Source organism: Garra rufa, chromosome 25 (assembly GCF_049309525.1).
Source record: "Garra rufa chromosome 25, GarRuf1.0, whole genome shotgun sequence".
Classification (NCBI taxonomy): Eukaryota; Metazoa; Chordata; class Actinopteri; order Cypriniformes; family Cyprinidae; genus Garra; species Garra rufa.
In genome coordinates this window covers 22,303,223-22,319,831 of record NC_133385.1, presented here as the reverse complement: position 1 = coordinate 22,319,831, position 16,609 = coordinate 22,303,223, and the positions used below count along the sequence as shown (strand labels likewise).

General features: G+C 37.5%; 1 protein-coding gene across 1 annotated transcript; it reads right to left on the bottom strand.

Moving 5' to 3' along the window:
- Positions 1-2,510: 2,510 nt before the first annotated feature.
- Positions 2,511-16,609, bottom strand: LOC141301693 (leucine-rich repeat neuronal protein 3-like). The gene is made up of 2 exons (XM_073831883.1): positions 16,358-16,609; positions 2,511-5,344 (listed from the first exon to the last, which is right to left on the bottom strand). Exon 2 carries the CDS (start codon positions 5,010-5,012, stop codon positions 2,940-2,942), a length of 2,073 nt encoding a protein of 690 aa, XP_073687984.1. The 5' UTR covers positions 5,013-5,344; positions 16,358-16,609; the 3' UTR covers positions 2,511-2,939.

Sequence of the window (16,609 nt, the reverse complement as noted above, 5' to 3'; positions counted from 1 at the left end):
AGTAATCAAAACAGTCGGAGCTTGAAATTGATGTATCAAGTTCACCGTTTTAACCAATTAATAAATATATTTTCGGTGGCGTGATCATGGCGTGACCGTATGGAAAGAAGGACATAAAGACTGTGATAGGTGAGATAATCAAGATTAATTGAACTAATGTTCCTGAAGAACTAGCCCATTTGCTCATTTTCTCAGTTGCTGAGCACATCACGTAATTAAGATGTAATTCGTTTTCCTGTACACACACAGCGTGTCATATACCTTATATTAATTGCGACGTTATGTGGTTGGAAATTAATGGAGAGTGAATTGATTTTCTTGATGGGCCAAATGCTAGTCTGTAGTGTCCTTGTTCTTGATGAAAGTTATGGCTGATTAAATGAGACTCATGTTGCCCTCTTATTATTTCAACCAGCAGGAGGTGCTCTCTACCACCCTCTGTCATTTCATATGGTCATTTATCCAGAGTTTCGATTTTACTGATTATTTTGTCATCTTCCAAACATCAAACATGAAGTGCCTTTAAGTTGGAGATATAAAGTAAGAATGTCCCACATCTGATATTGAATGGAACTTTGCATCTCAAAATGTGTTTTTTTTTTGTGTGTGTCAGACAAGTGCCTTTTATGTCTAGTTATTATGTAGATTATGTCTATTCTATGTTTTTTGTTTAGTGTGTTTTGAAACGGGTTTGACAATCTGAAACATGTTTTCTTAAAATATGTTGATTGACTTAATTATAGTTAAAATATTTCAATGTTGTTTTACTATGTAATATTTCCGATTTTGTTCACGTCTTTTTAACTTGGGTTCGATACATAATGTACTGATATTTGACATATTCTTAATTATAGTTTGAATATTTTAGTATTATTTTACTGTTTAATATTTTGGTGTGTTTGTATGTTTTTAACTTTAGTTTGACAGTTTGTACAGTCTGAAACCGTTTTAATATTTTCTTAAAATATTTTGCATATTTTTAATTGTAGTCCAACTTTTTTGCATTATTTTTACTTTTTAATATTTGATTTTTGTTCATGTTTTAACTGGGGCTTGACAAATAACGTAATACAATCTGAAACTTTCTAATATTTTTTTTTATATTTAAAATATATTTTTAATAATAGTTATAATATAATTATTATAATTATTTTTACTATTTGATATTTTGGATTTGTTTTTGTGTTTTAACTGTAGTTTGACCATTTGTATAGTCTGAAACAGTTTTAATATTTTCTTAAAATATTAAAAAAAAATTTAACTATAGTTAAAATATATTAGTATTATTTTACTTTTTAATATTTCAGTTTTGTTCATGTGTTTTCAACTGTAGTTTGACAAATTTGACTGAAATATTGGTTGTGTTAATATATTTTTAACTATTTAAAATTTCTAAATTATAGTTGAAATATTGAAATATTATTTTTCTATTTAACATTTTGATTTTGCTCATGAGTTTTTAACTGTAGTTTGACTATTTGTACAGTCTAAAATATGTTGAATATTAATTGTAGTTGAAATATTTAAGTATTATTTTGCTAACATTTTGTTTTTGTGTTTTTTTTCTGTAGTTTGACAATTTGTACAATTTAAAACAGTCTTTACATTTATTTAAAAAAAAATAATGTTTAATATTTTGTTTTTGTTAATGTTTTAATTGTGGCTTGACAAATAATGTATACTCTCTAAAACCATTCTAATATATTTTTTAATTATTTTAAATATTCTTAATAATAGTAAAAATGGTTTCAATCATTTTTGTATTTAACATGACAAAGAAATATTATAACATTTGCCAAAACCTTATGAGGTCAGTAGTTTAGGTTGGGTGTCTTTTCCTTAACCTTTGTGTTTTTTTTTTGTTTTTTTTTTGACTCATTGCTTGCCCTCTCATTGTGAACCGCAGCTGTTTCTGTGTCCATAATGCCCGCCACGTCTCACCAGTCTCACTGTGAAATAGAGAGACCAGATGCAGCACATTCCTGCTGACCTATTCGGTACCTACTGCTATAATGGCGCATAATTTAGCTCCTGTGTAGGTGACAAATGGCCCAACTCTAAAAGCCCCCGTGTTGGGTGCTAAAACCTCTTGTGATATATGACCAAGCAAGTCTGATAGATCCCCCACATCATTCGTTCGGTGACGGCAATTCATCACCTGTGGGAGTTTAGCGTTGGAATTCCTATTGGATTTTTAATGAAAGAGAAGATAATGTGACTTAAAGTCAATGAGTTCTGTGAATTTTTTCTTCCCCCAAACCCCACCTTCTCATTTTCCACTATTTTCTCATATTTCAACTCCCCAGGCACATCCAATTTTTTCGGGCTAGCCTCTGATATTGTGTTTCTGATTACATTATCAGACTTTGGTTAAAAAACACGATTTTTGCCACATACCTGTACACTTCATGTAACTGTGACTTGAGCATTTCTTACACGTTCATGTCTTCTCAGTTGACAGTGCAATTAGTCAAATGAAGCCATTGTAAAACACTCGCAATGAAAACAAGTTGTCATTTTCTGTATAAATGTATTTTATCACAAAGTGTTGTACATGTGTACTGTTATGATCTATTCTACAAAGCGTAGTCCATCATAAACTTGACACTGTTTATTTTACCAATGACACAGCACAAGTAGTGTTGCTACAAGCCCACAATAAAAAGACTCGGCCACTAAGGCTTTGCGCTCCGTGTAAATAGACAGGCCCAACCTTTCATGTGCTGTTCTTTGATCCTGCATGAAATAACGATCCTCTTCATGCTCCCCAGTGAAGTGTGACATTTAAACAATTAGTGGCTTTTTGGCAATCAATGTCAGATTTAGCAAGAAACGTCTTAGACCACAAACCACGCAGAATCTGTTTCAGAATGATCCAGTGGTCGGCATCAGATAGAGAGTTATTAGAGACGCATAGTCCAGTCTCAGAGTCTTTTCTCTCAAATGGAGTTTTTGGAGTCTGTTTCTGAATCATTGGCTTTAGCCCTTGACCCCCAGACTGGTTTAACATTTGAGGGTAATATCTCATACGGCTGATTTCGTAATTTCCTGTAAAGGTGATCACTCTTGCGCAACATGCAAATGAACGAACAGGCCACCGCAGACATGATCAGGAGCAACGCGGTGATGCTGATTATCAATCCGTCATCGATACCATCATCAGTTTTTCCTATTAAAACCTCAGTGGTAATGACATTCATGCAGTTTTTTAAACGTCTACTTTGCAAGTCCGTAATTTCCACGCATACCTCATACTGCGTCAGTGGCTGCAAGTGTGTAAGGTTGAATGTTTTTACATCTGACAACACGTGGGCAGTGAACTGCAAGGAGTGCTGCTCTGATGTGGTCGACCACTTAATATTCGACACAAGACTACCCTTGGGGGACACCCAAGAAATCCTCACCGAATGGGGCTCGGCCCCTTTGACTTGGATATGCAGGGATTCATTTGCCGGGATGGGGAAGTACCCGTTTACTACGACCGAGACAGATCTCATGTCCGCACCTATGAGATTGTGGGCGACGCAGGTGTACTGCCCGGCCTCGTTTTCGGTGATGCCATAAATGTCAAACGTTCCCTCAGGATGCAGGTGATACTTCTTGGAAACTGTTTGAAGCGAGATCTTCTCTCCAGAAGGTGCAACCCAGTAGATCTCCGGTTCAGGATCGGCAAATGCCCTGCAATGCAGAGACACCGAATGCCCGGCACTCACGTTGACATTCTCTGGAAGGCTCTCCGGAGATATTAGGGGCAGGCAGATATCCGCCATTTCACGGAAGTGCACGTGCCTGACAAGTCGACCTTCAAACTCGGAGGGTCCGGCGCATAAAAGGGCATCTGGTTCCATGAAGCGGACCTTGGTCTTGTTCATATTGATCCAACGGATGACACAGTCACAGTAAATGGGGTTGGAGTGCATGCTCACCTCCTGAAGGTTAGGCAAGGATTCCACCGTGACATGATGAAGGGCCCGGAGGGCGTTACTGTTTAGCATCAAGGACTCGAGCCTCGGGAGTTTGGAGAACGCGTTCGGATGGATGTAGGAAAGTCTGGGGTTGTTCGTCGCTTCGATTTTGGTCAGCTCTGGTAGGTTGTGCACGGCGAAGCTGTCAATGGAAACTAACTCCGGCATGCTGTTAATGCCAAGTTCTTTCAAGTGGATCATGTCCACAAAGTCACCCCGTTGGATCCTCTCAATGGGATTCTTGTTAAGGTCCAGAAACTTGAGGTTCCGCACTTGTCTGAGAGCAGCTTGAGGTACTTTTGGGAACATATTATCATAGAATGACACGCTTTCCAGCTTATCGAGTCCAACCAGCGCACTGTCAGGGATTTCAGTGAGGTTCATTCTGGTTAGCACAAGACTGCGGAGATTGATAAGGGGCTTGAAATTCATGTCTTGTATTTTGGCAATTGGATTCTCTCCTATCATCAAGATTTCCAGCTGAGAAAGATCCCGGAACCAGTCTGTTCTTATGGCCCTCAGCTGGTTCGAATTAAGATGGAGCCTCAAGAGCTTGTTAAGCCCTTGGAAAGCCTCTGCGCTGATCAGGGAGAGAAGGTTATGGTTAACATAGAGCTCCTGTAAGTTTGGGAAGTGTTCAAGGGAGTTATCCTGAAGGCTGCTTAGCCAGTTTTCCTCTAGGTGCAAAGACTGAAGTTGTGGAAGGTGACCTAGATAGACATCACTCAACGAGGAAATGTTGTTTCGAGAAAGGTCTACCTCTGTTAGGTTTACCAGATAGTCCAAAGGACTGTCAATCTTTGCGATGTTGTTGGCTTGCGATAGAAGTACTTGAGTGTCTAAGGGCAGCCTCTCCGGCAGAGACAGAAGTCCTAGATCATTACAGTCCACAGTCGGAGCCTCATTATACATGGACGAGGGAGAGAACCAGGGTCGGACTTCGCATTTGCACAGCTTGAGGCACGCAGCCCTCCACTCGGAGGCCTGAACTGAGTTAGTCAGCGCGAGTCCTGCCAGCAAATAAACTGCAAACAGCAAATCTTTCATCTTGGACCTCCTCTCTTCAGCTTGTAATTGGTCCTTATGGGGTCTGGTGTTAGAGGCGTTAAATTCACAAACACAGAATCATTTGTTATGACAACAGGGTGTATTTCTGCTGATGGCGAGTCCCCAGAAGTTGTCGTCCTTGCCGGAGAGCAGCAACCTTTTAATTTACCCTGCTTTGGGTTGTCATGCAGGCTGCTGCATATGTGAAGGTCAGCGTATCCTTAGGGGAATGGAACCAGGGAAAGTGGAAATTTGCAGGGTGAGCAGTGGGGGACGGACCACTTGTCTGCCATCGTTATTATGTTCAATCAGTCACACTCGTCACTTCCCATCTGTGGAAAATAAGAGACAGGAGAAAGAGGAAATGAATGCGTTGTCACATTAGTGTCAAGAAGAGGCATATTGGCATTTAGGAGCATGACGATATATTTAGACCATATGAGTGAAGGTATTATTGCTTTTTTGTGCCATCAAATAATACATTATTGCTGGTTTGACCTCATATGCCTATACCCTCCCCACCTCATGGGACTTCTCCTGCAATGTATTCAAATGTCAAGGAGGTTTTATTTGCATGAGGGCAGGTGTTAAGAAAATCTGCACACATCACAACCATTCCAACTGTTGACAGAAGCATATGTTTTACTCTTACATGCCTGGGTTGTGCATTTAAGACCATCAGTATGCAGTGCCATCTTATTTCTGTCATAGATCATTTTGTAATTGTGAGATAATGAGCTTTATTTGGTGATTGACTGGCCAGACACTTATATCTGTTGTAACATGCTTTAATTTATGCTTTGATGCGCTTTGAATATAATAACTTACTTATATGGAAGCCAATTTAACTGTAACTCTAGTCATACATAACACATTTAATTTGTGTTTTGCATTTCTTTCGAACGTGTTATTCAAGCATAGTAAGGGCATTGCTAACATTGGTTTTTATTGTCTCATAAATAGACATTACAGCCAGTTGAATGCACAGAGGGGCAATTATTTCACAATGAAGTGCTATCCCAAAGGGCTCAGCGATAACCACTGCATTTTGTCTCTCAGTGGCAGCTGCCAGTGGGCACAGGAAGTTAATTAAGACATTTTAAAATTTGCCTGTGAACTCAGACTCTGTGCTTTGTACCTATTGTACGGTTGACTAACACTATATTTGAAATGCATTGCACAGTGTGCATGAAATGTTTGTTTGCAATGGCATGAGTGGTTGTTGTCCCTCACCCAGTAAGTTGCTCTTTAACCTTTTATATAGTGATGGAAAACTGATGTGGTATGTGTTTTTCAATTGCATTTAAAGGATTGTTTCACTTCCAGAATCAAAATGTCCTGATAATTTACTCACCTCCATTTCATCTAACAATGTCTTTTTTTCTTCAGTCGAAATTAAAGTTTTTGAGGCAAACATTCCAGGATTTTTCTTCATATAGTAGACTTCAATGCTTTGAAGCTGCATTAAAACTGCAATTTTGACTTTCAAACCATTGATCCCCATTAAAGTCCACTATATGGAGAAAAATCCTGGAATGTTTTCCTCAAAAACTTTCATTTCTTTTTGACTGAAGAAAGAAAGACATGAGATGACATGAAGGAAGTGAACTAATCCTTTAATATAAATCAGTTTTTAATCAAATTGACAGGGCGTCTTAAAAATATAGCAAGTCTCTTAGTCTGTCTTGGACAGATTGATAACTTGATTTCAAAATGGATTTCTGTGGACTGTGTGGTTTGTGATAAGGTTTATGTTCAATGATATCGATTGACAGCTCTAATATAATTATAAAAATTTGAGTGCGTACATAGAAAATCTCAGTGTATATTTGCTAGATCTGAGTTTGTATGTTGAAATTATGATTGGCTTGCAACCTTGAGGACAGAAAGCACAAAGCCGCCTGCCTGTGTTAGATGAAGCTGTCAGTATCACTATAGGAGCAGGTTTGCAAAAGAACTCCTGTAGGACAGTGTGCTTATGTTAGTCCGACTATGGCAGCGAGTCAACACAAGCAGGTGGGAGCCTTTCTCCTTGCATAGCCATCTGTTTGGTCCTGTAGTCTGTTTTTTTGCCAGGATTGTGCAAAGATCACCATTCATCCCAACGACCGCACAAATTATGAGGTTGTAAACTTATTTCTGAAGCTGCTTACCGTCTGATGTATGAGAATTAGAGGTGTTGCAATTAGTATAATCACTGTTTTTATGTTACAATGTATTAAACAGTTTTTCAGCTCAACAAAATATATATATGGACCATTCTACAGAATTCCAGAATTACAGAAACTTCTTGAAAATAATGTTTTTCCAAAAAATGTGTATGTACTGTATGCAAATTGTATAATATCCAAGGAACACATTTCTAGTAATTGTGCAGTTAATTCCTAACAATTGAAAGTACACAATAAATTATGATTTTATATATATATATATTAAGCTTACTGATATTTTAAATGTTATTGTGGGTTTCAATAGATAATAGAAGGATCTTAGTAATCATCTAAATAAATACTTAAATGCTTTTTAAATGTGTTTTTTGGTTGTGGGACAGCAGTTTGCACCAATTCTGTAGAATGGCCCATATATACTGTATATATCTCATGTCTCATGATTTAAATCAGCTTCAACAGCTGTTTTTCTTAAATAGCTGATTTATTTAACATATAATAAACTGCCATTATCTGCAAGAACATGCTTTTTGTTGCTATGACAAGCACAACATGGATGCATTGAGCTGAACACGAGTGTGAACAAGTATACACACACAAGGACACACATCTCGCTTGCTCTCTCCATCCTTCCCATTTCTGTCTATTTTATGTTAAGAGCTTTGCTCTAAAGATGCCCACACACGCTAATTTGATTTGTTCATGTATGTGTCCTCCTTAACTAAGAGAGCCCTTAGCTGTAGTTCATGAGTGTTGTGCTCACTTCATTATGTGAAATAGTAGAGAGTGCTTCTATAGCTAAATGCTGGAAAGGGTCAAAGGGGCAGACTATTTTTGCTCAATTCACTTGCATTTGGGTACGTATGTACACAGATGTACAGTATGTCAGTTTACCCAAAAATTTTAATTACCCTATGATTTACTCACCCTCAAATCATCCTAGGTGTATATGACTTTCTTTTTTAAGACGAATACTGTCGGAGTTTTATTAAAAATGTCCTGGCTCTTCCAAGCTTTATAATGGCAGTTATCCATCCATCATAAAAAAGTACTCCACATGGCTCCAGGGGGTTAATAAAGGCCTTCTGAAGTGCACTGATGCGCTTGTTTAAGAAAAATATGCATATTTAAAACTTTATAAACCGTTAACATGGATGTGCGCGACGACTAATTTTGACAGTCATTTAAACGAAAGCTTTGTATCCGACTTGTCGAATAATCTAAAAGCAAGAAACCCCCAAAATATGGTAAGAAAAAAAACTCTGTGCTTGCATGTAGCATTTAATAGCCTACATTTGAAATACTTAATCTATGAATTGCACTGCCAAATCCCTCAGTGAATTCTGCTTGCACTACACTTGCCTCACGTTATCATCGTTTACTTTTAGGCGGTCGTAAAAAGAAAAAAAAAAGAGGAGCATACACTCAAAGTCAGCCAATGCATAGCTTATTTATTCAAAACAGCTGGGGAAATGCAGAACAATGGAAAATCAATCAATAGCCTGACAGAATTCTTAATCTTCATATAACGTTAGCCAGTATATTAAAACACAAGTCAAAAACAATGAAACGTTTATCAAGGAATGCCATTACAACAGCTTTTAAAAAATGTAGCTCATGTAGGCTATATCGTCTAAAAACAACAATGGCAATTTTACTTACTCAGACCATGCGTTATTTGTTTGGTGAAATTATCAGTTGTCTGGTGAAAGACAGGACCTGAGGCGATTAACAATTATTCCTGCACTTGAAAAAAAAACGTGCTCGGCAGAACCTGAAGTCTCAAACATGCAGAGATAACGAAAAGCAAACCGATAGCGTTTCAGAGAGCGCCTGGACATCCCGCACCACCACCGAAGTGGGTTTTAATTTAGATGAAAAGACAGCGCGGAGGATTGTAGTGAATGCTGTGATTGACATTTGCTGGCTTTGGCCAGCCTCTAAACGAATGCGCCTCTAAACTAATGTGCTTGTATTGAATATGATTACGCATCGCTCCAGTAGAGTTATTGTAAGCCAATTACACTGTTCACACAAAACTTTTCAGTTTTCTTCTCATTTAAATAATCCCACACTTTGCTCATCATTCGCATAGTCATTTTTTAACTGACACCCTATGAAAACCCTATTGAAGGCCATTTCCGCTACTGAATAAAAAAAAGGTTATTGTGACTTATCTCACAATTCTGACCTTTTATTTTCTCAGAATTGCATGAACCTCGCAATTCTGACCTTTTTTTCTCAGAAGTGTGAGATATAATTGCGAAAAGTCAGAATTGCATGATATGACTTCATATCTAGTAATTCTGTCTTTATAACTCGGAATTGTGCGTTTACATGTCACAGATATGAAAAAAAGTCAGAACTTATGTTGCAATTCTGAGAAAAAAAAGTCAGAATTGCGAGATGTAAACTCGCAATTGCAAGAAAAAAAGTCAGAATTGTGAGATAAAAAGTCAAAATGATCTTTTTTATTTTTTATTCAGTGGTGGAAATGGGCTTCCATGCAAGGTCTGATGTACACAGATACACTTTAATGTATTAATAATGTATTATTTTTCAAACTATTTATTTTAACTTCAAAATGTTTTAAATGGAACGTTAAAATTATGGTAATTTGATAATATCATGTTTTTTAACGCATGTTAGCGATGCTAGAGATTACAGTTTATAAAGTTTTAATTATGGCCTTTATAATGCATCGATTCACTTTAGAAGGCCATTTTTAAACACTGGAGCTGTGTGGAGCACTTATTATGATGGATGGATGCGCTTTATTGGACTTCGAAATCTCAACACCCATTCACTGCCATTATAAAGCTTGGAAGAGCCAAGACATTTTTTTTTAAATATCTCCAAGTGTATTTGTCACAAAGAATAAAGTCATATACACCTAAAATGGCTTGACGGTAAGTCACGGGGTAATTTAAATTTTTTAGGTGAGCTATCACTTTAATTGTGGTTTATACAACAGTTATTGCTGCTTGTCTAATGTGATTGGACATGTGGTGTTCCATTGGGATGTTTCGCTAAGAGTATCAGTCTGCTTGGCAGACAACAGTATGTCAAGAGGCTTGATTTTAACTTGGAACTGTGGTCACGGTGTCTTAATCAAAAAGTATTAATTTAATTATTTGTATTAATTTAACACTGTGTTCTTTTTCTATCCATCATAAATTTTTTCAAAAGTGTAAGTTTGTAATGTAATATTTATGTTTTATTTTATTTCGACTTAATTAGTTTCATTAACTGACAAATTATGAGCAGCTAATTTGTCCATCACCAACAAAAACAGTTCTAAAAGAAGCCAAATCTCAAAGTACTGTTGGAAATACCAAAACAATACATACAAGTGAGGTGATGCATGCTGGGTTCCCCTTCCTATGGTGCAATTTCCAAAATCGCACCTTATTTTAAACATGAAGTATGTTTTGATTGGCTAAGGGATACCTGTCAAGGATGTTGTTTGCGTTTAGCACCGAGTGCTTTTCTAGGCAAGTTTTCAGTGGAAGTTTGTAGTGTGTTTTGTCTGTACAGTACCAACAGCAGTTCCTCTGTCTGTCTGCATTAATCACAACTTTTCGTTGACAACCGCTCCTTTCCTAGAGTCAAGAGTGCAACCACTTTACCTGAAAAATTTATGGTTTGCCTCCTTTAGAGAAAGTACTCATGAAACTAACACACACAGACACACACAGACACACTCTCCTTTCCATCCACTCGTCTAATGCTACAGACACCACATAAAGTGGCCCTGCTGTGCTATGTTTTATTCACAAGCCTAGAATGAGTAGAAATCTCGCCGTACTTCGGCAGCGGGGCAGCGCTCCTAGTGAAGCGTGTGCGGGGGGACATCACGAATTGGAGGTGACACTTTGTCACATTATGATGCCGTAACGCAGACTGCGAAACGCCTTCCCCTCTGGTTTGTGTTTAGGGAGACGAGTGGATCTGAGGGGGCTGCTCAGGTTTCGTTTCATACTGCGCTGTGACTGAAAGCAAAAGAGGGAAAAATGTGTGTGGCGGGCAGAATACTTAAAACACAGCAGCGGCGGGATCTTGTGGCGGTGACGTTAATGGATTCAACGTTTAGCCCTTGACCACTTGAGTCCACCTGCGTGGTTTCAGGTCCACTTCAATAGCAGAAATATTAGCTGTCGGAACAAAGAGGCTGTTTTTCATTTCACCTTCTGCTTTGGCTTTAATTCACTTACAGATTCTGTAGCTCAAATTTTCTGTCGCTTTCAGGCTTTGAATTAAAGTTTATTATCTCTATAAGTTGACTTTTCCAGTATAACACCACTCATGTGTAAAACTAGTAATCACGCTGTGGATATACCTGGCTGAGATTCGGAAAATTTAGTTTTTTCTTTTCTGTTCTGTTGTATGTATTCTATTCAATTCTACTCAGTTCTATTTTTAATTTGGTTCTGCCATGAAAAACATCATAGAGATCATTGATGAACTTGAACAATTCTATTCTACTCAATCCTAGTATTATTTTCTGCTCTTTTCTAAATTCTGTTCTCTAAATTCTATTTTCTTGTCAAATAGTTTTATTCTTATTCAGTTCTATTGTGTTTTTTTATTCTGTTATGTTTGATTCTGTTTTTTCTACTATATTTTATTCAGTTCATTGTCAATATTCTGTTGTACTCTTTTCTGATTTTCCTAATTCAGTTTTATTTTCATTTATTTCTATTGTGTTTTTCATTCTATTCTGTTCTATATTCTGTTCTTTTCAGTTCAGTTGTAGGTCATTGTTTTCAGTATATTCTGTTCTACTCTATTCTGATTTTCCTCATTTATTGTCTTCTGTTCTATTATGCATTATCTATTCTGTTTTTTCTATTGTGTTCTATTTTAATTTCGCTCAGTCATTTTTTTCTGTTCTTTTTATAACTTGTTCTATTCTCTTCTTGTCAAATTCCTATTCTATTCTATTCTATTCTATTGTGTGTGTGTGTGTGTGTGTGTGTGTGTGTGTGTGTGTGTGTGTGTGTGTGTGTGTGTGTGTGTGTGTGTGTGTGTGTGTGTGTGTGTTTTCTATTCTGTTCTCTATTTTTCTACTATATTTTATTCAGTTCTAGGCCATTGTTTTCAATATATTCTGTACTCAGTCCTAATTCCTAATTCAGATTATTCAGTTCTATTGTGTTTTCTAGTCCGTTAAGTGTATTTCTAGTCTACTCTTCTATATATACTGTTCTATTCAGTTCCAACTCATGCTCTGTTGTAGGGGTGGGCGATATGACCTAAAATTAATATCACGGTATTTTTCATCTTCTGAACGGTGACGGTATAATATCACGGTATTACTTTTTTTTGGTACATTTTGGGAGGAGTAGCCTGTCCTGTCCCTTTAGTATGTGAATAAAGTTAATATTTTTATAATATAATAAGTAAATGGTAGGTATCCTTATCAAAAAGAGACATGGGAGAGTATTATGCATTCTCAACATATTTATTTTGCAAAAAACCTAAAGATCTTACTTAACAGTGTACAACAAAACAAAAATTATTTTTTATTGAAATTTAATTTCTGCAATATTTAAAACCTTTAAATAACTGGGGGAAATCAACCCATGACAACAGTTTAAAAGTAGACCAATTCTGTGGGGAAAAACGCGGACTTGGCAACCCTGCATCCAACACGAGCTGCTGGAGTTAATGTCATTGCACACATGAGTACGAAATTTTTGCACGTTACAAAAAAAACAGGTTATGTTAATCGAGTTTACACACTGCCTCTGAAACTTTCGTCCGTCATAAAAAAAAAATCGGATCGTCCATAATAAGCATTTTGATAAGGATGGCGAATATGAGAAAACGTGAAAAAAAACGCATCCGAAAATTGGACTCAGTGTACAATACAGTGGCGCCTCCAGGATTTTTTTCATAGGGTGGCCGAAAAAGGCCAGTAAAAATGTTAGGGTGGCACAATACAAAATTTTTTTGCATGCCTAAATCTAATTGAAGACGATATATTTTTTTTGCTTTACTGTTATTTCTGGTAGCATATAAAGTTATAGGCTTTAAAACTTAAGTATTACTATTCTCTGTTCAGAGCGAAATAGAAAAAAAGTCGCTTTGCAATTCAACTGCAAGTAGCCTCATGTTTGGAGTGCAAATTCATTTCAAATGTTTAAAAATAAACAAGAAAGCATAGATGTTTAATCGGCATATTCATCAAAATAGACACGAGCTTAATACGAGTGCAGCCCGAGCCCGAAGGGCAGCAGCGAGCGTGCCTTCAGCACAGTTTGAAGAGTTGCGCGATCATGCGCACGCAATAGCCTAAAGCTTGCCACAAAGCACCGGCAAAACCATGAATGTGTGGGGGAAATAGTAAGGAAATATTAAAAAAAATAAAGCTGACAATCCTGATGAAATGCATAACTGATGCTACTAAAATTTATTATGGCCAGTGGGGTGGCGCCACTGGTACAGTGACCTTTAGATTTGAATGATCACGGGTCGAAAGTCAAGAGAGATGACAAAAATAGACTGGAGGATTTGCTGCAATCTTGTACTCACTGACAAATATCTATTATAAGATGTGCTGCTCCCTTTACACAGAGTGTGCGTTATCGCAAAATCAAAAGTAAAAGTAAACAGCGCGAGCACTCAGTTAAAAGCGATTTCTATGCCCTTCATATTTACGGGAGCGCCGATAAGAAAAAAATATGGAGCTCAACTAAATATCGTGCCAATTTTGTGATCGGCTATGTAGTGTGGGGCTCGGGTGGGCCAAGCTTCTGATTGGGTGGCCGTGGAGCCGGGCCTGTAAGGAACTGTAGAACTAAGAGCATTCTAGAAAGAGCTTTGTGATTGGATGGAAATTTCAAGCATCATGCAAGGACATGCAACTGATATAAATATTGGTTGGACGTTTAGCGGGGAGTATGTGGGAGTATTTGGCCGCTATTCACAGAGAATTTAGTAACGTCAATGATTCTAATAAGCTCAGGCCGGTCGCGTTCGCCTCGCGCCCGCTCAATTTGTGATCCGCTGTGTAAATCCTTCGGCCGGCCGACCGGGATTGCCACTCCGCCCCTGGTATAGGCTACAGGCCCGACCTTTCTTCACGATGTTTCACCAGTCGTTTAACGGCCACTCCCCTTTTACCTACCTGTAAAGCTGATACGAATATGTTTTACTTTTTTATTTACAACAAGATATATAGTATAAGGACAGGTATTCAGACCACAACTGAACGTTTGAAGAAAATGTAATGCCTTATTATTTAGAATTAGCTATTATTGATGTAAATGCAGCCGTTCAAGGCACATAATTGATTTATTACGGTATTGACTGTATTAGAAAATCCATGTCATGGCGCAATGTCACACCGGTGCTGACTATGACACCGGTGTACCGCCCACCCCTACTCTGTTGTACTCTGTTACACTCCATTTTGCTTTTTCTAGTTTATCCTACTCTGTTATATTTATTCTGTTTTCACTATACTCTATTCTGTTCTATTCTTTTATGCTTTTTTTTATCCTGTTTATTCACTGGTGTTATATTTTATTTTCTGCTGTTGTGTCTTCTGCTTTTTTCTGTTTCATGTATTCAGTTCAGTTTTTTCCCAGCACTTTATTGTTTCATTCTGTTTAATTCATTCTGTTCTGTTCTGTTCTGTTCGCTTTGTTTTGTTCTATTCTATTCTTAGATTCTATTTTCTTCACAAACTGTACAAGAAAACCAAGTTTACTTCCTGAGTTATGAGCGTGACTACATGAGTGTGTTTTCCCCAGTGTGCTGTAATATATCAGCATTGTTTCCTATTGCACTACATGGTGTCACTTCAAACGCCTGGTGTGAAGTATAATTAGCTAAGATACTACACTGACACGGGCGCCGACAGAGAGTGTGTGTTATATAGTCCTACAGCTCTCACCTGCTCCGCACTGCTGCCGAACACACTGCACGACAGCAATTAATTACGCTTCAGCACTGCTGACAGAATCCCTATAGATATATCAGCTATTTCTGTCGCATATTCTTCAGCCCTGTCTCAAGACATGTTCAATTTTTTTTTCTTCTATTGTCCCTATTGATTTCTTTCTCTCATCTCTATGCTCCTATCTACACCTTGTTCATACACATGAGGGCAGGAGCAAATATCATAAATCAGTGGTGCTTAGACCAAATACATGCCTCAGATTAAACTGTATTATTGCATTTTATTCCCAACCAAAAACACAAACTTTGTAACCACATACTAGAAGAGAAGCCAAATGTACATGCTGTACTACTATAAGATCCCTAAGTGTCCTATTCCAAAACTACATAACTATTCTACATTAACTATTCTGAGGGAACTCAAGTTCATAGCCAGTTTGTTTTATATTGCTGCATCACAACCTCTTTTACCATCTTACACAAGAAGCAAACATAACCTTTATTTAGTTGTAGGTGGCATATTTTTGTATTTTAGGTTGAAGAATAACATAGGCTTTAAAGCAGAATTATGTCTATTAAAATGAGGTGCGGTGTAAAATATTTTTGGTTTCAATTGACTGTAGGGCTTGAAAGCATTTGTGACAGTCACATATTTTACACACAGTGATACAGCAAGATTTTGAACACAATTCTATGGGGGCTGATTGTACATGAACAAAGCTTATTGTCCAGAAATAATGCTAAACATTGGTTTTAACGTTAAAATAACGTTTAGGTAACATCCAGATCAGAATGTGCATGAATAATACAGTTGGGTTAAAAGCTAATGCCTAAGTCCTTAATTTTGATCATGAAACATTCATGTGTATTAATAACTTTTACTAAGCTTTTTTGAATTATATTTTTACACTCTCAAACTGGTGACAGAATAAACCTTATAATTGTATTCAGCTACTCAGTAACTTGAGGAATCATAAATCAATGATTTCCTTCCATCACATTATTGGATTCACAGTTATTTCTCCCCTTGATACCTGTAGAGTCTCTGTGCGAGATTACGACATTTCCTACGCAAATGCGCAGAGCTTTCTAATCAAAAATATGGTAATGATTAAAACAGAGATAAAATATATATTTAGAAGTGATTTTAATAATCACAGAGCGCATACAGTACGTTTGGCGTTAAGACCCCCGCATTGGCCCGCTATTAATATCCCCCATCACACAGGATGCACATGAGTCATGAGAGCGTGAGAGAGCTGCGCTTACCGGAGAGAATGAGATTCCTTGTTTGAAACGCATAATATATTCCTTTCCTCTCAGTCGCGGGATTGAGCTCCGAATTTGCGGGGTTTTATTGAGATCTAGATCCAAATGAAATTTAGCTTTATTTGAGCGTGTGAGGGATGTGGAGTCTCTCTCCATACGGTTGTGTTGGAAAAGATGCTGAGCGCACCGCGGACTGAGGACCAGAGAAGCGCGTATCCATCCAGCTGTCTGTGCCGCGCTCCTAATGATACA

What these genes read in the sequence shown, in the direction of transcription:
- LOC141301693 (XM_073831883.1), bottom strand. Translation starts at nt 5,012, where the DNA reads ATGAAAGATTTGCTGTTTGCAGTTTATTTGCTGGCAGGACTCGCGCTG.